At 42.5% G+C, this 23,579-nt stretch overlaps 1 protein-coding gene across 2 annotated transcripts in view; it reads right to left on the bottom strand.

The window, feature by feature from the left end:
- ITK (IL2 inducible T cell kinase) overlaps positions 1–23,579 on the bottom strand; it is a 66,518-nt gene that overhangs the window by 21,575 nt on the left and 21,364 nt on the right. Inside the window, exons 4-8 of one of the 2 annotated variants that reach the window (XM_022590241.3) lie at positions 21,181–21,309; positions 17,136–17,176; positions 13,727–13,878; positions 9,456–9,521; positions 1,541–1,595 (exon numbers count right to left, since the gene is read on the bottom strand). In XM_022590241.3, coding sequence (XP_022445949.2) covers positions 1,541–1,595; positions 9,456–9,521; positions 13,727–13,878; positions 17,136–17,176; positions 21,181–21,309 — 443 coding nt within the window. The remainder of the gene's footprint in view (positions 1–1,540; positions 1,596–9,455; positions 9,522–13,726; positions 13,879–17,135; positions 17,177–21,180; positions 21,310–23,579) is intronic. The other variant, XM_022590242.3, reaches the window with a different exon arrangement.

The raw sequence follows: 23,579 nt of genomic DNA, 5'->3' as shown, positions 1-23,579 counted from the left end.
TTAGATTCACCTGGAGAGATTTTCCTCTAAATTACTAATGCCTGGACCCTACCCACTAGAGGTTTTCTTCTTTTTTAACATCTTTATTGGAGCATAGTTGCTTTACAATGGTGTGTTAGTTTCTGCTGTATAACAAAGTGAATCAGCTATACATATACATATATCTCCATATCCCCTCCCTCTTGCGTCTCCCTCCCACCCTCCCTATCCCACCCCTCTAGCCCACTAGAGATTTTGATTTAATGAATCAGGGCTGGGACCTGGGCATTGGTATTTTGAAAATGTTTCCCAGGTGATTTTAATGTGCAGACAGGCCTGCGAACCAGTGCTCTAAGCAAATACGCTGATAAATTGATTTATTTCTCTGTAGAAAGCTTTCTCTCAATACCTGCATGCATTGGGTTTCTCTGCAAGGGCCCTAAATGTGCAATTTTCTTTGCTACTTTAAGTGTGGTGTATGGATGGGTGCCAGTTAGCAAATTGTTACTAAAAATTGAGAGTAAGCATTTAGAATCTTTTTATAGCAATCAGACAGAGTAATTTTATGTCTAATGAATCTAATACTCATAAAAAAAATTGGACTTGCATTTTTTATGTCTTTGCTTGTTATTTTTGCTTTTTATTTTTTCTGATAATTCATTTTTGTTGTATTTTACAAAATGTAAATCAGTGACAGATTGGGAATTAAAAACCAACCACAAAAAGTAGTCCATTGCCACCCGTACTTTGAGAGGCACTGTTTTAGAATCACAAATGATTTTCTGATCCAGGAAGAGAAGGTTTTACCTTGCATGCCAGTCAATTGATGGCAGCTTCCTGGAGCACTGTGTTGAGAAGGATCCCAAAGCCATGGACTCTGATCAACTGTGTCGGCCACAGGGCCAGGGGCAGAGAGTGGCACTATGAGTCTGGGTAATTGTCATCCCTGATTCAGTCCAGTACTCCTCTTGTACTCATTGAGAAACCGAGGCCCAGAAGGAAGAAGAGATGTTTCCGAAGTCACACACTGAGTTGGAGCCAGAGCAGTGGCCAGGACCCAGTACTTTCCTCACCACACCATGCCTTCTCTCCCTTAATCCTGACACCCTTGTGTAAGCTCAGTCCCGCTCCCGACACCGTATGGCTCTCAAGAAGAACGGTTGCGTGAAAAATGAGTTAAAACAAGTGGTGTATTTCCTCTATATCCACACACAGCCCAACCAGGCGGAATCTGAGGCACAGGCACTCCTGACCCAGCCAGAGACGCAGGCAAGGAAGACCAGCAGCACAGCTCCCCAGGGCCAGCCATCACAGCCCGAAAGACCACCCACGGAAGCTGTGGTCATGGTCACACGTGAATACCAAGGCCTTTGATCCTCTCCAGGTTTCTTATACTGATGTATGCTAACCCTGTGAACCCCCAGAATACTTTTACCAGACATGGACACCACTGTTAATCCAATATGTCAACTCACTGCATTAACACAAACCACAGCATGGCTGAAAAAAAGTAACACAATTCATTTTATTTGAAGTTAAAAGACAGTTTAAGGAGACTTACTGTGTCCAAAAGAAGTTTCTCGGCTTTGTCTCGGCTGATACTCTTATTGTACCACCTGAAAGCAGGAAAAAGTCATAGATCAATGACATTTTTTTTTTTTTGATCAATGACATTTTGAAAAACGTCATTATTTACTTACGAAAGAAAATTAATGCCAGAAAGTTTTTTGTTCTTTTTGTTTCTACCAGTGCTTTCAAACCCAAAAGCAAAAGCATGAACCATTTCCAGGTAATAAAATGTTTAATTGGAACAAATGAATCAGAATTGGTGAAATGTTGATAATAGTTGAAGCTGGGTTTGGGGTACATGGAGGTTCATTACATTTTTCTCTCTACTTTTGTGCATGTTGGAAATTTTCCACATTAAAATTTTAGAAAACATTTATCTTCTGCTCTATTTTGTAAGTCAGTGGGTGGTTATTAGCAGGATGACGCTAGGGCAGCTATAAAAATTTAATATAAATTTGAAAGTGTAGCAAATATCCTTTTAAAACAATTGTAGTATTTTCCTCTGTAAGACTGGTTTTCAAGATCTTCTGCAAAATAATTACATTTTTTTCCCAGCTGCACAAAAGCTCTTGCACAAATGACATTGACAGTGTCTCATAAGGCTAGTTTATCTTTGTAAAAGATGCAAATGTACAAAAACCTTACGCATCCCTGTTATTCCTTGTCAAAGGAATGCTAAATTTATTTGCTGAAAAAACTAAAAAATTTTAATGGGGCTTCCCTGGTGGTGCAGTGCTTGAGAGTCCGCCTGCCGATGCAGGGGACACGGGTTCGTGCCCCGGTCCGGGAGGATCCCACATGCCGCGGAGCGGCTAGGGCCGTGAGCCACGGCCGCTGAGCCTGCGCGTCCGGACCCTGTGCTCCGCAACGGGAGAGGACATAACAGTGAGAGGCCCGCGTACCGCAAAAAAAAAAAAAAAAAAAAAATTAATGGATGTAATCTGCTAAAAGTAAGGTAAACATTCACATATTTTCTACTTATACAAAGCGAACTAAGCTGAGATTGAGCTTCAAAGATGGTTTAAAAGGAAAATGTGTCACGGGGTTCATGTGATGACACGATATTGTTTAATTTTGTGTTTCTGATTTTATCATACAGCTGTTTTAATTTCTTAAGATTTCTGCCTAATTTTCTCAGGATAAGTGTCTCATTTCTTCTCTGGAGAAGTTTTAAAATCAAATTTTCTATAAGCAATTTGAATAATAGATTAAATGCATAAATAAAAAAAGAAAGTAAATATACTTCTTGATTTTTGCTACCAAAGAATAGATCTTAACCTGAAATAATTCATGTCAGACACCTTTAGGAACCAATGCAGTGTGAAGGAATGATTTGGATAATGGGGAAAAGCAAATCTAAGTACACTATGGGTTCAATGTCATTTTTATAGTTTGATTTCATTAACATATGTAGTGCTGAAAGCTCTTCTTCATACATCTGAGCATTTGAAACTAGCAGTCCAGCTCCTTGCCTGGCTGGCCATTAATCTGTATGTGTGGCATATCGTACTCAAGCAAGCAACAACAGATGACATGTAACATGAATGCAGTGTAGTGTCATTCTTGGAATTTTAATGACTGATGACGCTAAACTAGAATTATCCAAGTTATACAAAGATGCTAACTGACTTTTCATAAAGTTTCCATTAAGACAGCCTCGATATGAACTTTGGCTTCCTGAATATGCCCTGATTAGTCTCTTTTGCATTAGCTGTAGCTAGGCTGACATCATATCTCTGGTCAGTGGACTCTATCAAAGTTTGCTGGGGGGAAAGCTCCAGCCATACTCTGGTGAGACTGCAAAGAATATTTAGCTTATGTGTAGCTCACCTATCATGTGTCAGAAAGTGTTATCAGCAGGTTATGGGACTTGCACAAGGTCAATAATGAGCTAGCAAGGTGTAGCCAGAAGTGAACCCAGCCAGTCTGGCTTCAGAGTCCATGCTCTTATCACCACCATAAAGAGCCTGTAACTATCATATACCAGGGACTTAAGGAAAAACATTACCAGGCTCCCTCTCTCCCCCGAGAAAATCCTAGTTTGCTATGCTGTAGCCCCCAACTCCACATCTTTCAGGGGTTACACCTGTCACATACACTTCTTGCGATCTGCAAACTCCTAAGGAACGTAATCTTTGCACTATTTATCATGTGCATGTTCTCACATGGGTCCTTCTTTCCTTATCTATCTTTTAATACAGAAATTAAATGTGTAACATATAAGTTTGAAAGAGAAATGAAATGGAGTGAAATAATTTATATCCTTTTACTACCCCTACTCCCTGTATCTTCTAAAGTAGAGCTCTTCAAACTGGAGCATGTCCAAACAGGAGCATTATTTTTATAATTTTGTTGTCTGGTGAAAAAACAACTAAAAAGTGGTAAAAAAAAAAAAAAGAATGTGAGTGATTTTTTAGGGTTGAAGTTTTTCAGTGTTGTTAACACTTGAACCATATCCTGGCCTGCCTGTCCACTTATTAAGTTAGAGGAGATAGAATGATCATCAGTTAACAATCAGTTGTGGAAATTAATAAGCCCAGGGGGAGAGAAGTTCTGGGTGGGGAAGCAACACCACTTACCAAACTTGTTTGGTTATTTGAGAGTAGCCACGAATAAGGGAATTAGTGGATTCATCTGAGCTTTTTTAAAAAAATTGTTCTAAATTAATTGGATTTACAATGTTGTGTTAGTTTCTGCTGTACAGCAAAGTGAGTCAGTCATACATATACATATATCTACTCTCTTCTAGACTCCATTCCCATATAGGTCATTGTAGAGCACCAAATAGAGTTCCCTGTGCTATACAGTAGGTTCTTATTATTTATCTTTTATATATAGTAGTGTGTATATGTCAATCCCAATCTCCCAATTTATACCCCACTTTCCCCCTTGGTAACCGTAAGTTTTCTACATCTGTGACTCAATTTCTGTCCTGTAAATAAGTTCATTTGTGCCATTTTTTTAGATTCCACATAAGAGTGATATCATACGATATTTCTTTCTCTGTCTGACTTACTTCACTTCATCTGAGCTTTTGAACACATGCAACTGGAGGTACTTTCCAATTCAGTGGGCTCTTAGAACTTATTTAGTTGAAGCCTGGCAAATATGCTTCATCTTACGTGTCAGCTCTGATCAGTTAGTACTGGCCTCCTGGAGCTGTGTGTTGCAAAGATAGAGGCCAGTCTGAGCTCAGGGAGTAAGAATGTCACTATCTAAGAGTGATGTCTGCCCTGAGTTCAGGCACAGGGAGGGAATGTCAGCAAGAGTGCCACGATTTGCTTTCCTTCATCTTACCTGACCCTTCAGTTTAAAGGCAAAGGGAAGGGGTAAGACAGGAATAAAGACGCAGACCTACTGGAGAACGGACTTGAGGATATGGGGAGGGGGAAGGGTGAGCTTTGACAGGGTGAGAGAGAGTCATGGACATATACACACTAACAAACGTAGTAAGGTAGGTAGCTAGGGGGAAGCAGCCGCAAGGCACAGGGATATTAGCTCGGTGCTTTGTGACAGCCTGGAGGGGTGGGATAGGGAGAGTGGGAGGGAGGGAGACGCAAGAGGGAAGACATATGGGAACATATGTATATGTATAACTGATTCACTTTGTTATAAAGCAGAAACTAACACACCATTGTAAAGCAATTATACCCCAATAAAGATGTTTAAAAAAAAAAATAAATAAAGGCAAAGGGATCTGAGATCCAACCTGGTGAAGAAACTTGCCCAAAGTCATGTCCCCAAACCACGGCAGGAGACCTGAAGCCAATCAACTTACCAACCCATGATCATGTTCCCGGGGTACAATTTTGAGTTCTTATGCAAATATCTAGACAATGTTAAGTTCTAGGAAAAAAGTAATCATATTGGGCCTTTTTTTTTGGTATACCCAGATATAATAACTAACTATCTGGATGCTTGTTTATGAGTCATTTAATTCTCTAGCTACAATTCCATATCTGAAATGCAAACTGACAGAGTGCAGAATAAATAGAGTTCACAGACTCTTTTGTTTGTATGCCGTAGTGTCTCATTTTAAAAGTGAATTAAAATGTCTTCAAGAGGGGGAATATACCTTTTTTTTGCCCCAAGCTCCATCATTCCCTATGGCCTTATACTCTGTTGGAAGTTTGAATGTGCCCCTTCTATCATAAATGAAGAAATTCTGATTAAAAGTAAAAAACCAAAACAGGGACTTCCCAGTGGCGCAGTGGTTGAGAGTCTGCCTGCCGATGCAGGGGACACGGGTTCATGCCCCGGTCCGGGAGGATCCCACATGCCGCGGAGCGGCTGGGCCCGTGGGCCATGGCTGCTGAGCCTGCACGTCCCCAAGATATTTAAAAAAAAAAAAAAAAAACCAAAACAAAAAGAAAACTTCCCAGCCTAGTGATCATTTGAAATAAATACCTAATTTTTTCTAAAGGTGTTGACTGTAAAATAATTTTATTTTTTAAGCATATCTCATATATTTCATTACAGTTTGAGTATTCTTGGAAGTGATGACTTCTGTTAGCTGAGGGAGGGACTTCTCTTACCTACTTGATCAAAATGAATCTCAGGTTGAGAGACTCTTCAGAAAATGATAGTTCTTCACTATAGAATCTATTAGAATTTCAGCAACAAATAACTTGACCACATTTGAACTAATAACACAAATGAGTTAATAGAAGGTTTCATTAGCTATCATTCTTCAACCCTGGTATCTTAAGCTTGATAAGTACTTAAAATTTTATCTTTAAATGATTTTGAACTTACAGAAAAGTTGTAAAATACTGTAAAAGAACTCCCACATATAGATGAACCAATTGTTGATAATTTACACATTTGCTTTACCATTCTGTCCAGATAGATAGTTAGAGAGATAGATAGATATAGATAAATAGATTTTTTGAGCCATTTGAGAATAGACTTTTACCCCTAAGTACTTCAGTATGTATTTCTAATAAGTAGAATATACACTTGTATAACCATAGTACAATTACCAAAATCATGAAATTTAACATTGATACAATACTATTACCTAATTTTAGACCTTATTCAAATTTCATCAGTTGTCTCAATAATATATTTTGTAACTTTTTTTGGTTTGCTTTTTTATGGTTCAAGATTGATCCAGGATTACTGGTGCATTTAGTTACCCCATCTCTTCAGTTTTTTAACGTGGACCAATTTCTCAGCCTTTCATGTCTTTCGTGATATTAACATTTTTGGAGAGCACAGGGCAATTATTTTGTAGACTATCCTCAGTTTGGATTTGTCTATTATTTCCTCATGAATAATTCAGGTTATGCATGTTTGGGCAGGAATATCACAGAAGTGATGTTGTGTCCTTCTCAGTGTATCACATCAGGAGATGCACGGTGTCTGCTTGCCCCATTATTGATGTGAACTTGGATCATTTAGTTAAGATGGGATCTACCAGATATATCCTCTTTGTTATTAGTAAGTGATTTGTGAGAAGATACTTTGAAACTATGTAAATATCAAACCTTTCACCACCTATTTGTGACACTCATTGATGATTTTTGCCTGAATCAGTTGGTACTTTGAGTTATAAAATTGTGATTTTTAAACTTTATCATTCCTTCTACATTCATTAGTTGGCATTTTGCTGCAAGAAAGAGCTTTTCTCTCTTCTTGCCCATTTATTTATTTACTTATCTATCAAGCTATTTATTTATTATTGATTTTTTTATTTTACTCAGTGGATTGTAGTCCCTTACTGTCATTATTTATTTTGATACTCAAATTATCCCAGATTTTGTCAGAAGGAGCATTTTTAAGCTGACTTCTGTGATCATTCAATATGTTCACATTATTTAACAAAAAAATATTGGGGGGTACTTCTTTACTTTTTGATGCATCAAAATGTTCCAGTTTCATCATTGTTCTTTCCCTGCCCCGACTCTGAATCCCCAAGCCATTTCTCCAAGAAGAAGTCCTAGTTCTTTTTAGTGGGAAGTGTTATTTAAAAACCAAGATCTGAGTGTACACATTGCTACTGTAGTATTATTGTTTCTGGGCCTTCCAGCAGCTGAGCTAGGAAATACATGTACATGGTGAGTACACTGTATTCTACACTTGAATTTTATTAAACATTAAGTAATTCCATTAAAATTATATCCATGTGGGGCTTTCCTGGTGGCACAGTGATTAAGAATCCGCCTGCCAGTGCAGGGGACACAGATGCAAGCCCTGGGCCGGGAAGATCCCACATGCCGCGGAGCAACTAAGCCCATGCACCACAACTACTGAGCCTGCACTCTAGAGCCCATGAGACACAACTACTGAAGCCCATGCGCCTAGAGCCTGTGCTCCACAATAGGAAAAGCCACTGCAGTGAGAAGCCTGCGCACTGCAACGAGGAGTGGCCCCCGCTCGCCGCAACTAGAGAAAGCCTGAACAGCAACGAAGACCCAGCACAGCCAAAAATAAATTAAAAAAAAACAAAAAAAACTGGGCTTCCCTGGTGGCGCAGTGGTTGGGAGTCTGCCTGCCGATGCAGGGGACACGGGTTCGTGCCCCGGTCCGGGAGGATCCCACATGCCACGGAGCGGCTGGGCCCGTGAGCCATGGCCGCTGGGCCTGCGCGTCCGGAGCCTGTGCTCCGCAGCGGGAGAGGCCGCAACAGTGAGAGGCCCGCGTACTGCAGAAAAATAAAAATAAAAATGAAAATTATATCCATGTGAACTCTTCTTTTAAATGCCATCTTCAAATAAACAACACAAGCTAAGCGGATATTTAATACCTATATTTTTGTCTGCTGTGTTGGTATTGGAAGTATTGCATTAAACCATGTTTTAAGTCAGTTTGTATTTGATCCAGTGTTCATAGTGTTTTTTCCTTCTCAAGTAAGATAAATATTCCTGGGATTCCCAGAAGAACCTTTTCCTTTGACCACAGTTATGTGCAGGCATCTGAAAATCACCCCTTAGATTAAAGGGGAGATGAGAACACATACCCTCCCCCTTCTATTTAAAGTGACCCTCGGGATTTCCCTGGTGGTCCAGTGGTAAAGAATCCACCTTACAATGCAGGGGATGCGGGTTCGATCCCTGGTCAGGGAACTAAGATCCCACATGCTGCAGGGGCAACTAAGCCCATGCACCACAACTACTGGGCTCATGCGCCTCAACTAGAGAGTCTGCGGGCCACAAACTACAGAGCCCAAGCACTCTGGAACCCGTGCACCACAACTACAGAGCCCATGTGCCCTGGAGCCTGTGCGCCACAACTAGAGAGAGAAAAAATACCCGCACGCCACGACTAGAGAGAAACCTGCACACTGCAACGTAAGATCCTGCATGCCGCAACTAAGACCCGATGCAGCCAAAAATAAATAAATAAAATAAAGTGACCCTTGGGCTTCCCAGGTGGTGCAGTGGTTAAGAATCCTCCTGCCAATGTAGAGGACACAGGTTCGATCCCTGGCAGGGGTAGATCCCACATGCTGCGGAGTAACTAAGCCCATGCGCAACAACTACTGAGCCTGTGCTCTAGAGCCTGCAAGCCACAACTACTGAGCCTGCCCACCACAACTACTGAAGCCTGCATGCCTAGAGCCCATGCTCCACAGCAAGAGAAGCCACCGCAATGCGAAGCCCGCGCACTGCAACGAAGAGTAGCCCCCACTCACCACAACTACAGAAAGCCTATGTGCAGCAATGAAGACCCAACGCAGCCAAAACAAATAAATTAAATAAATAAAAATACCTTTCTAATAAAAAAGAAAATAAATAAAGTGAAGTGACCCTCAACTGTCTACTTAGGGATCAGAGTATGGGGGGAGAAGAAAGCAGGTCAAGAAGAGAAAATGCCTGGTATTTTAATAATCAACCAATAATTCACTCCTAATGTAAGAGGACTCCTTAGCACCATATTTTTGGAAAACAAATAAAATGTCTTACTCGTAGGTTTCCAGGTTATTTGGAGACTTTTCCACCAGATAACTGCTTGGTACGTATCCTTCATGGCTGTTAAAAGGGAAATTAGTGTTTAGATTAATGTAGAACTAATTTCACATCTCCATTTCATAGGTTTAATCAACCAAAAGTCATTTAAAGATGAAGTCTCATGTTATTTAGCATTCGGGATAAGACATTTAAAATTTTTCAAATAAAAGAATTGCTAAAAATAACAACCTGCTATCTGTTAAAGGCTATGTAGATTTTACCACTAAAATATGAATCATAATAAATAAGAAGTGGTTACTTTAATAACTCTGCTTGCTAATCTCTTCATTGTGAAATTTCCTCTAGAGAAAAGATTAATGTTCAGTCTGTATTTTTTATTAGGAAACATTTGTGTGTGTGTGTGTGTGTGTGTAATAATCAGTATTTTTTCCGCTTTAGTGCTAGTGTTGTTTTACAGTCGGGAAACCAAAATAAATAAAACATAAAGAATTACCTTCCAACCACAGGTCCCAAAAGATACTGCCAGTTGAACTTGTGAGCTTTTAATTCAAGGCCTCCCTAATATTTTTTGTTAAATGAGCCCCTTCCAACATAAATGGTAAAACATGAGAAAAAAGGATAAAATCATGCTGGATTTGGGGTTGGGGGTTTCTTTTGAGCAGGAATAAATTGTGTATAAACAAAGACATATGGATTAAGAGACTAATAAGAACATCAAAATACCTTACACCTGTGTGTAGCTTTGTACTTTTCAAAACACTATCTCATTTAATACTGCAAGGTGAGAACAGTGTCTCCTTCACTCTCTAGGCCTCTGACTCTGTACCTGTAAAATGAAGGACCTAAACTACATCACCTGTAAAATCCCTCCAGACCCTGCAATCTATAAAAAGATGTCTCATAACTTCTTGCTGTTTACTCTATCACCTATTTTAATTTTTGTACAAGGCCATTTTGTAATCTAGTGACTTATGGTTTTTCGTTTTGTTTTGTAAGATTTTTTTTGATGTGGACCATTTTTAAAGTCTTTATTGAATTTGTTACAATATTGCTTCTGTTTTATGTTTTGGTTTTTCGGCCACTAGGCACGTGGGATCTTAGTCCCCTGACCAGGGATCGAAGCCGCACCCCCTGCATTGGAAGGCGAAGTCTTAACCACTGAACCACCAGGGAAGTCCCTAGTGATTTATGTTTAATGGGGAATGTGTAATCTATTTCACATAATTGTTCTGAGGAGTGAAGAAATCAAGAATGGTGATGTCAGATATGGGATATCTCATATCTTGTACCCATGGCTGACCTGACCTTGCTAGTCAATTACGGCATGCTTTCTTTGGAGAACTGAACACCCAGCCTCAGAATCATTCTTAACCCAGTGCTCAAGGCAGTCAGTGCCAACTGATGGGAGTCAACTTATTCTCAAGTTTGCTATTTCTTTTATGTCTTTCTTTTGGCAATCCTTTTAATTTCATCTGTTTTTGCCACACCATGTGTTTACAATTATATTAGTAGGTCAAATACTGTTTTCACTTCCATGTAGAATGACTGTGTTTTAATATGTCAGCCAAAGCTGGGTTATCTACAAAATGATGATAATTCTCTTCACCTGTGTGTAGGTATAGAATTTACAAAGCCCTTTCACCTTCTTCATCTCACTGATTTTCTCAGCACTCTGAGATGGAAAGCTGATATTATCATCTGCATTTTACAGTTAAGGAAATGGATTCACAGAAGTTCAGTGACTTTTCCAAAGTCCTGTACAACAAAAGCCGCTGATACGCAAGTCCAAGTCTCCTTTTATCCCATCCTGTGTACTTCCTGCTTCACCAGGCTATTACAAAGCAAACTGGGGAAATTCCCATATGCCCGATTGGCCTCTGGGGTGTCCTCTTCGATGGCCTTTGAAGTGCAGAGTTGAGCCTTTCCACAGGCCAATGAACAAAGGGTAAACTGTCATTTGGGGAAGTGAGACCTAGGAGAAGAAATTTCCTGGCACATTAGTTGTGCTAAAGAAATGTCAGTTGGGGCTTCCCTGGCGGCGCAGTGGTTGAGAGTCCGCCTGCCGATGCAGGGGACGCGGGTTCGTGCCCCGGTCCGGGAAGATCCCACATGCTGCGAAGCGGCTGGGCCCGTGAGCCAAGGCCGCTGGGCCTGCGCGTCCAGAGCCTGTGCTCCACAATGGGAGAGGCCACAGCAGTGAGAGGCCTGCATACCGCAAAAAAAAAAAAAAAAAAAAAAATAGAAATGTCAGTTGATTGAAGGGATGAATTTGTGAGTAAGTTCCTCTGGTGTTTGTAGAGCCAGGCAGTCTTGGACCTGTTTCTGCTATGGGCCTCCCCGTAACAGGCAAAGAGAAGGTAAGGTGACTGGTCTTGTTTGTTTCCCCCAGTCAACTAGAGAGAGAGGTTCCAGATGAGGGGCTTTGGCGTCTGTTCTCAGCTAGCAAGAGACACTGCCTCCAAGATCACAGTTCTTGATCTAATCTTGTTTTATACCTCTCCCTCACTTCCCCTGCAGTGGAGTTGATAAGGCTACTTAAAGAGATGGTGCCTTGAAAATGTAAGTTTTGATATATATGAAAAGTAAAGCCTTAACCCTAAAGATATTTGTGTACCTCTTTGTTTTTACTCAACGATTGGTCCTTTTTTTTTGGTTAAGTTTAATGATACCCAGTGTTGGCACTCGAATACCCTGTTGGTGGGAATTTGGCAAAATTTTTGAGGGATTTATCTTTCAAAATTAAGACTTCACATAGTCTGACTCACCAGTTCCATAGTTAGAAATGTGAGATATATATTTTTTTCCCAAAGAAAAAAATATTTTTTCAGAAAAATTTTTTTCAAAAATATATAAATTTCCAAAGATTACCAAGATACATGAACACGAGCAATACAAGATCTTCACTGAGCAAACTGAAACTAAATGTCCCACTATAAAATATTGTCTAAATATTTATAATGCAAGGATACATTCTAAAACTATGCAATTATTTAAAGAATAAGGTAGATTTGTATGTGCTGATATGAAAGTATCTCTAAGATATATCATTAAAGGTTAAAAGCAAGGTGAAGACCAGAATGGACCACCTTAGTGCAAATGAAAAAAGGATGCATTTGTATACGTATAACTTTTTTTGCTTAGGATGAACAAGTAACTTAATAATGAATACTTTTAGGACTGATGTGCGGGCAAATGGAGGGTGGCTTATTTTTATGTATATTTCTTGCTATTGTTAGTTTTTTTTTTTATAAAGCATTGACATAGGCTATCCAGACGTTGCAATGATGGAGTGTTTTCTTTGTCTTTTTAAAATATTTTGAAACTAATAATAACCTCACACTTTGAAAATGTTTAAACCCTTAATATTAATATAGAAAAATGTTAATTGCAGTATTGTTAATATTTGCAAAATATTAGAAACAACCTAAGCATCCAAGAAGGGAATTTGCTAAATTATGGCACACTTTTATGTTGGATTTAGGCAATGACTGAAATCATCTTCTGGAGATGATTCTGGAGACTATTCCAGGGCATAGGTAAATACCTCTGATATTTAAAGGAAAAAAATAAAGCCTTATAAAGCAGTGTGAATCTGATAACTTTAAACTAAGCACGAGTATCTAAGTCATACACATCCCAGAGCATTCTGAAAGTCAATAACAGTAATTTTCCTATATTTCAGATCAGAGGAGGGGTCATAAGATTTTTTTCATTTGAAAGTCCTATAGTGGGCAAACTGTATTTGCACAACTTTATTTTCTCCACGAATCATTCGGATGGCTCGTTCAAAGGCTGTTGGTTTAACTAAATCTTTAGTATTTTTTTCCTGATGCGTCTTAATGTAACCACCGATCTGCACCATCTGTACGCACCTTTTCTTTCCACCAAAAATAAGACCCTCACAATGGGATGTACCTTCAACCTTACTTAAACACTCAAGAACAATGGTGCTTTGTGGAACAAGTTGCCCTTCTCCCAAACTGTGGATGTCAGTGGAAGAACCCAGGAGATTTTTAGATGAGTTTGGAGGCCGGGAGTGCTTGATGGGGTGCAGGGAGCCAGTATAGCAAGTGACTGCCTCCCAGCCACTTCTGAGAAGGGGAAAGACCCTCTTCAACTACTTCTTCCTTCCTCCTTCTGCCTCTGCTCTCCTCTCCTAACTCAGTGCCGTGGTCCTGCTGAGAGAGGTAGGACAATCGTTCCAGTATTTTCTTTGTTCCCACCTCACCTCAAAAACTGGGACAGCAACCACGAAGGTACCTTACCCATTCCTGTCCTGAACTCTCCACCAGTGAATCTCGGAACTGTCCAGCAGGTAGTACTCCTCATTGCGTTGTAGCGTGAGTTCCTGTGGATCATTCGTTTGGTAGTCATACAAGGCAATGACCAAGGTTTCTTCAGGTTCTCGAAGTAACTGCTGGAGGAGGGACACAATAAAATCAAGCAAAGATGCAGAAAGGAGGTAAACTGTGGAATGAGGTCAGCAAGTTCCCGAGCTGTAACTTGCTCCTGGACCTATGCCAGGCCAGACACCGGTTCCTACAGACCACTGGGGGTATTTGCTGAGGCCATTTGCCTGCCTAGTTGGCTTTCTTTATGAGTTAGGCTTATGGTGCTGAATAAGACACAAAGACATTCAATACCTGGAGTTCATTGCCTCTCCCATTCTATGTGGTAAATTCTGACTCCAGTGAATTCCCAGTGGCTGTGCTTTTCACAAAAGTCTGCTTGTTTCTTTCCTCGACCCATGTCACAATTCACAGCCTCTCTGCTAGAAGCATCACGTTGTTCGCAAAGGGGATGAAGTCAACACTAAATCATTCAGTCCATGCTTTTCTGATTTTATTTGTGGGCTTGTCCAGATCCATAGAATCATAGACTATTGGAGCTGGAGTGCCTCTGAGAGATCACTTGATCCATTCTTTTGTTTAGAATAGGGAAACTGAGGCCCAGATGGAGAAATGGATGTGGCCAAGTTTAGCAATTGAATTAGCCTTATGCTTTCTCTACTATATCATGTGGGACCCCTTGTTCCTCTTGTGGGCTGTCTTGCCTATGTCTCTACTTTTCAGTACATTTCTTAGGAAGAGATATTGAGATGTGAAGAGGAGACTGTAAACAATCACAAGGGTTCAGGGTGGGCACACCTGCTACAGGTTGGCAGACTTTGTGAGACAGCAAACATGGGAAGAGATTGAGATTACTGGCTAGAATGAGATTCGGTGATGGGAAATCATAAGTTCTCTGAGTACACTGAAGCAATCGGTGGCATAAACATACTGGAGATTTAAAAAAAACTGTCATACTGATACAGTGTGTCATCCCAGCTGAGCCCAGATTGGAATTTGAAGTCAAGATTATCTGTGGAGCTTGTGAGGTGATATATTGGGAACTACAGATAAGAGTTGTTGGGCCTGAGGCTTTCACCCTAAAAGCCAGTGGAGGAAGGAGTTGTTCAAGGGCACCTGAAGATAAAGAAAGGATATGGTATGGTATTCATCTCATTATAGGCCCAACTGATTAATTATTATCAAGAGAAAGGTCAGAGCAGGGTTCTCAAACCATGTGGAACCTTTCCATAGGGGGCATTTTGGACATGTATGGCAGTGTTTCAAAGGTCACAAAGGTTGAGGTGTGCTACTAGCATTGAATGGGAGAGGGTCAAGGATGCAAAACTCTCTGCCGCATCCCACAGCCTGTACAACTTTTCAATGTCCTGTCAGACGTTCACGTGGTGAGCAGCCTGCTTACAACAATAATGTACAATAACATTCGGAGCCTAGATCCTACCTCAACCCTATGAAGTACTTGGTTTCCTAGGAGTGCAGCCACCCTTTACATTGAGGGAAGATTACAGTTTGTTTAGTTCAGAACTTGACCAAGAGTTGTTTGCCATTTTGGAAAATCTTATCACAGTTGGTAATACTAGTTTTGAGTCACTGATACTACATTCCTCTATCAGTTGCATTTGAGCTGCCAAATCCAGCAGGATTCAAATACAGGTGCATTTTATTTTATTATGTTGTCCAGTATAGTCATGCCCCAATATTTGTATATAAAAACATATATGGGGACTTCCTTGGTGGCTAAAAAGATCAATAAAAGTATAGTTTCTCTAGATGCCAACTCAAGATGCCATCACTCATTAGAAGACAGAACATGAAGGTGAAGGGAGAAGTGAATTCAAGTAATTCAAGATAAAAGAAATGTTACTGTGGATTTAGACGTATGGTTGAAGCTACAGCTGTGATTCCAAAAGCCCTGTGGTTGGAGTGCTAGAGCAGTATAGAGGCTTCTCCTCCAAGAAATCTGAAAAGCCAAGTGGTGGCGTCCGAGGGGAGATGGATACGCCCTGTTTCTTGACTTTCACCTTCACTGATAGTGAAAACCAGACAGGAGCAAACCAGTCTAAGGTGCAGAAGTACGGGTTTAGGTGGGACTGTGGGGGGAACCCCCGACAAGCCAGGGCAGGGGGATTCCAAACCATGTTTTCCAGGGTGATGGTGAAATATTCTTTAGAAGATGAATGAAATAAAAAGGGAGAGAGCTCATTTTCTGCTACAATTTCAGTCCACTTCTTTCCTGTTGTGAGGAAGGGGGCTGACGACAAATCTGAAAGCCAGTTCACTTTTGAGCGACATAGAACTTCCCTTATGGGGAAGCTGCCAGTCTTTGAAATGTCACCATATTGGCTGGAGGGAAAAAGCGGAGCTCATTCTTCAGGAAGAAGCATGAGGAAGTTGAATCAGTAGGCCCTAGAATAAAGGGCAATTACTCAGATGTGGATATCGGTGCTGATGTTACCATAAAGTGAGGGCTTAGGTTGATCTTTCTCCTTTTTTTTTTTTTTTGTCTTCTTGACTAAATAGCTTCCCGAGAGTTGACTTGATATCACCTAAGTCTTGTAAGTCAGTACATTAGACCGATGTGTCTCAAACTCCAGTGTGCCTCAGGATCACCTGGAAGTTTATTAAAATGCAGATTACTGGGCTCCTCCCCTAGAACTTTGCATGTAGTAAGTCTGGGGTGGGGCCTGAGAATTTGCATTTCTAACAAGCTCCCAGGTGATGCTGATGCTGCTGGTCCCTGGACCACACTTTGAGAACCACCACTCGAGTTCAAGACCACCACACCAGAAACTGCATCCTACTAGCCTGACTACTAAGTTACTGAATGGCTTTGGGAGAACCTCTCATGGGACTTGCTTTCCCAAGCTTTCACACGAGAATAAAACTATAACCCTCTGAAGTGGCTAGAGAAGATAGTGAGTTTCGAAATAGCTGGTAAAAGTGTGGATGTGCTTTGAAGAATAAAAGGTATTCTCAAATGTATGCTTCCAAAATGATTGTATGTCAAAGGGTGGGGTAAATACACATTTTATATAGCTATGAGCTCTTATTATGCCCCAACCTAGTCAGGTGCCTGGCTGCACAGTTTGTTAGCAGTAAGTGTTTGCCGAGTGAAGGCAGTGGGGTGAAGATCTGGTGGCTTTTACCTGGACACACCCACGAGACAATTCAGGCCCGAGAAACCCATGGTGTTGAGTTCAGCTGCATCACCACAAATCTGCTGCATCTGCCCGGCATTTGAGAAACCTGGGCAGATGGGAAACACCAGAGCTGTAGCCCGCGGCGCCGCCAGCCCACCGCGCCCGGACCTCGTGCTCTCACTCACCCTGTTGTCTTCAGGAGTAGGAGGAAGAGGCTTCTTTGAAGCTGAAACGAGAAAAACAGAAAAAGAAAATGAGCATGAAACCGAATGTGCCCAACTAAAGGTGAGCGGCAGGGGGCTTTTCAGAGAAAAGGGGCCCCAAAGAGAACAGCAGGAGGGGAGGATGAGACACAAGGCCTGGGTTTTTTTCTTTCAGCCTGCTCCTTCCCAATCTTGTTTTCCAGGAGACACCAGAGACTTCCAGAAGCCAATATCTGGGCCCCTCTTCCTGTATCCCCAGGAAAAGCCTCGCCCAAAGGGGCTGACGTCGGTTCTCAGTGTGTGTCCTTCCCAGTGGGCACGGAGCCTTCCACGAAGGCACCTCCACCTGTTAAACCAAGACTTGGAATTGGTGACTCAGGGGGACAGTGACTCACTGGTTTCCTGATGCCCCTGTGGGCTTGAGGAGGGGGTGGGTGAGGTGAGAGGTCGTCGCGCTGCTTGTTGAGAGGGCTGGAATCCACTTTCAGTTACTTATCTTAAGGACTCCCAGTATTTGTTCTTGCTGACTCCCCCAGACAACACCCCAACACCCTGCTCTGTTTATCTCTTTGTGTCTCCATGGCTCCTTCTCTCTGTGTCTCTTTCTTCTTTCTCTTCTCTTCTTTCTCTCCCTTTCCCTCTCTCTTCCCTTTCATCTCTCCATCTGTGTCTCTCAGCATTTGTCCTTTGAGGCACTAAAAAAGGTCAAGCCTGGAATCAACGGACATAAGTTGTGTGTCTGTGTGTCTGGGAGGATGTGTGATATGGGAGGCAGTGCCCAGGCTTCTGCTCGGTTCAAGGACTTGTTTAACAATTAGAGGTAAACAGGGAGTGGGCTGCATCTACAGGTGGCGAGCGCCTCATCTCTGCAGGGGGTTGACTTGGAGGTGGGCAGCCTGTGTCAGGGATGTAGTACGAAGAGATTCACATATTGACACTGGAGCCCAGCCCTTGTGCTAACTCCTTAAGCAAGGGCAGGATTGGGTATTGGGTGTGCAGTTAACAGAGAAGAAGGAGACATACGTAATAGAAAACATGGTTCCTATTCGGCATTCAGCTTGGAGCCAGGAGCCAGGTGTCCTAACCCCAGCTCCACCACACACAAGCTGTGTGGACTTGAGCCCTTCCAGCCCTGAGCATTCTGTGCCTGGTCTCTCTTTCTTCTTCCTCTGGCCTTGCTCTTGCCTTTCTTCCTCCCTCTCTGGGTGAAGTTCGTATGTGGTGAGATCGGGGCCAGTTCTGGTTGCAGACGTTAAGTGCTGCTGTGCGTTGGGTACAGCAGAGTCTGTTTAAAACCCAACCACCTGTGCTACTTCCCAGACATACACACACATACTATCTCGGCTTCAGATTCTTCTGTCCACAAATGAGAAAGTCTCGGAGACACAATTACCATTTATTGCAAGCTCACTAAGTGCCTGCAGCTGTGCTAAGAGCTTTCCCCACCCACACTGAGTCTCCCAGCACCCCCACAAAGTAGCTACTTATCCTCATAATCCCCATTTTACAGATGAGGAGACAGGCACAGAGACTCAGAAAGGTTAAGTAACATATATGAAGTCACAGAGCAAGGACGTGAGGGGGCTGGGACTCACACCAGGTGTTTCTCATTCTGAAGCCCTGTGCTCTTAGACCCTGCTTGGTACATGTGCCCAACGCTGGGAATTCTACAAGCCTTCACTCAGAGTAGATGATCATGTGCTACGTGCCCAGTGCAGTGTGCTTCTTCGAAAGTCTGCTCTCAATTCTTTAGAAACTATGGTGCATGACGTTATTTAAGCCAAGTCAGAGGAAGGGAAAGCGAGGACAGGCTCAGATGAGGAGATGGTGGTAGACTGCAATTCAAAAGCAGGAGCAGCAGCAGGGTGCAGTGGTTAGACCCTGGCTTCATGTGGGGAGGAGCTTAGCATGACCAGTCCTACCCTGGTGAGTCATTCAGATGTTTCTCCCACCTCTATCATGTGTGTACCACTCAGTGGAGGGAAATACTGTCTGCCTTGGATAGGAACAGCTGCTACATGCGTGGTGGAAATTGCAAAACAGAAACATAGCTGCAAAGAATTTCAGAATTGGAAATGGGCTTAGAGAATATTTCATCTTAGGACCCCTAAAACTTCCCCTTCCATTTTAGAGATGAGGATATTAGGGTCCTTTATGGCAAAGTGACCCATCCAAGGACCTACAGCAAGGTGCTGGCAGGAATTTGGAGACCACTCTGGCCTTAGAAAGAGCTTTCAGTCACTGAGGCAAGCCCACACCATCCTGTTCTTGTGGTTGATTCCACTCATATAAAACCTTCCATTTCTTTTTCGTGAGATACTAACCTTCATGAGGATGGTTCACAGGGCTAATGCAGGGGATCACTGACCTCTAAAACTAGGTAAATATTCTTCTGGGCCAAGGGACTGGTAACCTTGAACTTTCTCTCCCAAGGTAAAGGGTGAGAAGTAGTTGTTTTAAAAGTGGCACTAGGGCTTCCCTGGTGGTGCAGTGGTTGAGGGTCCACCTGCTGATGCAGGGGACGTGGGTTCGTGCCTCGGTCCGGGAAGATCCCACATGCCGCGGATTGGCTGGGCCCATGAGCCATGGCCACTGAGCCTGTGCGTCCGGAGCCTGTGCTCCGCAGCGGGAGAGGCCACAACAGTGAGAGGCCCACGTACCGCAAAAAAAAAATAGTGGCACTAAGAGGGGCTGCAACTCAGGAAGCCGCAGAAAACCCAGCCATGTGTTACATTTAAGCACATCCGCCTTGGGCTGTCAATCTGAGGTATTAGGTTTTAGTGCAAAAAAGAAACTGATGGATGAGAAAAGTTAAGTACGGTAAGAGAGGTTGAGAGGAGAGGGCTATGGAAGCAAACAATCCACATGATCCATCATTCCTAGTCAACAGTGGCTTTGCAGAGCACCTCCTCGCTGTATGACCTTGAGCATGTTGAAGTCCTCAAGCCTCCTCTTTCTTTAACAGCATACCTAATCTACCCCAGGTGGTTATGAGGAATGAGAGTGTAATGTACGTAAAAGTGCATCAGAGTGGAGTTGCCCTTCACTGGGGGTTCAGGTCCCAAAGTCATCACATAAGATAAAATCGAGGTGCACTCCGATCTCTAGGACCTGGGTCTTTGACCTCAAAGGCCAAAAAACAATATCTTTTGTTTTTGCTGTGCAGTTAGGCTGTGGCCTCCTTTTCTCTGAGACTGTGGAGGTCAAGGGCAAGTAAGTAGAGGTGGGGAGAAGCCACATTGTAAAATGAGCAGTTTTTTTGGTTTTACTTTCTTCCCCCTCCAAGTGTATAGAATTCAACTTGTGTGATTGAACACGTGTGATATGATGCCACCGTAACAGATAATATTATGTATCTCTAGGGCTGTCTCTACAACTTCAGATTTGAGTAGACTGTGGCAATCAAATTTCCTAACTTGAAGGTATAGTGGTGCTATTCAAACTTTACTGTGCACACAGATCTCCTGGGGATCTTATTTTGTTAAAATACAAATTCTTATCCAGTAGACCTAGGAGGGGGCCTAGTATTTGCATTTCTAACTAGCTTCCAGGTGATGTTGATGCCGCTGGTCTAAGAACCACACTTTGAGTAGCAAGGAGTTAAAAAGATATCGGCCTTGAGATGAAAAAACATCAACAGGGCTTCCCTGGTGGCGCAGTGGTTGGGAGTCCACCTGCCGATGCAGGGGACACGGGTTCGTGCCCCGGTCCAGGAGGATCCCACATACCGCGGAGCGGCTGGGCCCGTGAGCCATGGTCGCTGAGCCTGCGCGCCTGGAGCCTGTGCTCCGTGGCGGGAGAGACCACAGCAGTGAGAGGCCCGCGTACCACAAACAAACAAACAAAAAAAAAAACATCAACAGACTGGTGGTAGAGGAGGATGATTGCCTTCTGAAAATTTTGAAATTGTGGACTTTTGCATTCAATCCTGGACACCCCTGGTGTTGGGAAGCAAAGAGCCTTTCCTTCCTACTAGTAGAGAGTCCAGTCACTGTACGAAGAAGAAAGGGAATTCATAGTCACTTACCATTCTTGGTGGGATCATACTGGGCACAGCCCACAGCAAGCTTCTCCAGTTGAGCACAGCATCTCCATCTCCCGTCCATCCAGAAATTAGGATGATACTTGGGCACCAAACTGTTGTTATTTCTGGTTTCTGAAAGGGGTTGGCACCGGCAGAAGAGTTATTTCCAGGTCAGTCTATCAAGGGCCACCAACTTTATAATTCCTTGAGATTGACCCTGCTGTGTGAGTTTGCATGAGTATTGCCTAGAATAGTCAGAAGAATGGCCTATTTTCCGGGCATATACATTTACGGAGGAGTGCGTATTGAATTTAGGCATCAGCAGATCTGGGTTCTTATCCGGCTCTGCCTTGAGTTAGTTGTGTGTCCTTAGGTTGGGCAAAAACCTCATCTGAGCCCCAGTTCCCACTGTGCCATGGTGTTGTTAGACTGGGACCTTGGGCCCCACAAAAGTGCCTTAGGGAATTTAGGGAAGGCTGAATAGGTAGGATTCTCACCACTCCATTTCTCCCACCTTCAACTATAGCAACTTTGCTTTTATCCTTTCTAGATTTGTGGCTTTAAAGTCAGATTTTGGTACAGGAAAAAAGAGGCTTTCCTCCTAAGGAAAAAAAAAAAGTATAAAAAAACAGAGGACTAGACAGATGATCTCTAATGCTTCTTTCAGCTTTAACATCCTGTGAGTAAAACCCCTCCACCGAGGTAGAACGGCCAATGAGCATAGATGGGGCCCTTTCGGTTACTTCGTACTTTAGGGTTCGTTCTCTGCCCGTTGACTGTTAAACTTGAGAGCCCTTCCCAGTTTATCTGGCACGTGCCATTTGGGACTCACAACAACCTTGGAAGAAGATAAGACTTGTATGTTTATTCTCATTTTTCAGATAGAGGCATCGTGGCTCCCAAGATTTCAAATGGCTTGCCTACCCTCAGTCCCCACAGCTACTTGGATTAATATTTGAATCCAGTTCTCCTGCAAATCCAGGGCTTCAGGCTAAATGACAGTAAAATAATATTAAATAATAATAATAGTAAGATGGATCGAGTGCTTTCTTTGGGTATGATTCCAAGTGTCTGACATGTCCTAACACTTTTTTTTTTAACATCTTTATTGGAGTATAATTGCTTTACAATGGTGTGTTAGTTTCTGCTTTATAACAAAGTGAATCAACGTCCTAACACTTTTAATTCTCACAATAACCCTATGACTGCCTGTTTCTAGTCAGAATTTATAGCTGAGGAAATGGAGACACTGAAAAGTCAAGGAATTTGCCCAAGGTCACACACTAATAGTTGGCAGAGCTGGAATTTTCTCCTTAGCAGCCTGGCTCCACATCTCATGTTCGTAAACTCTGTGCTGGTTCTGATTATGCTGTCGGGAAGGCGAGTCCTAAGAAGTACCTTTACAATGATCTGAAAACCTTTAAGGCTAGTTGACATTTGTTGGGTTCTGACTATGGGCCTGGATAGTCCCAAGGGCCTTGCTCTTAGCAGCTCTGGAGGCAGGTGCTTTTGAAAAAATTTATTTATTAAAGTATAGTTGGGACTTCCCAGGTGGCGCAGTGGTTAAGAATCCTCCTGCCAACGCGGGGGACACAGGTTCGAGCCCTGGTCCGGGAAGCTCCCACGTGCGGCGGAGCAACTAAGCCCGTGTGCCACAGCTACTGAAGCCTGTGCACCTAGAGCCCGTGCTCCTCAACAAGAGAAGCTACTGCAATGAGAAGCCCTTGTACAGCAACAAAGAGTAGCCCCCGCTCGCTGCAACTAGAGAAAGCCTGCATGTCGCAACGAAGACCCAAGGCAGCCAAAAATAAATAAATAAATAAATTTATGTAAAAAAAAGTATAGTTGACTTACGATATTAGTTTCAGGTGCACAACATAGTGATTCAGTGTTTGTGTAGGTTACATACCATACAAAGTTAGTATAAAATAGTGACTATATTCCCTGTGCTGTACATTACATTCCTGTGACTTATTTATTTTATGACTGGTAGTTGGTACCTCTTAATCCCCTTCTTCCCTTTTGCCCCTCCTCCCACCCCTCTCTGCTCTGGAGACTGCTAGTTTGTTCTCCGTTTATGTGAGTCTGCTTCTGTTTTGTTATATTCATTTGTTTTATTTTTTAGATTCCACATATAAGTGAAAACATACAGCACTTGTCTTTCTCTGTCTGACTTATTCTACTTAGCATAATACCAGGAGGCAGGTACTATTATTTTTACTCCCTCCTCCTCCCCTTGTTAAAAACAGGTGGAGAAACTGAAGCACAGAGCAGTTGAGGAAGTTGCCCCAGCACACATGGCTAGTGAGTGGCAGAGCCGGCATTCAAACCCAGGTCATCTAACTCAAGGGCCCATGCTCTTATTCTTCATACTATACGAGGGGTCAGCAGACTTTTTCTTG

Source organism: Delphinapterus leucas, chromosome 3 (genome assembly GCF_059928025.1).
Source record: "Delphinapterus leucas isolate spDelLeu-1000000601 "Yukka" chromosome 3, BTC_Dleu_Yukka2, whole genome shotgun sequence".
In the NCBI taxonomy this organism is placed as follows: Eukaryota; Metazoa; Chordata; class Mammalia; order Artiodactyla; family Monodontidae; genus Delphinapterus; species Delphinapterus leucas.
Note: the sequence above shows the minus strand (reverse complement) of the source record. Positions and strands in the feature narration are given on the sequence as shown.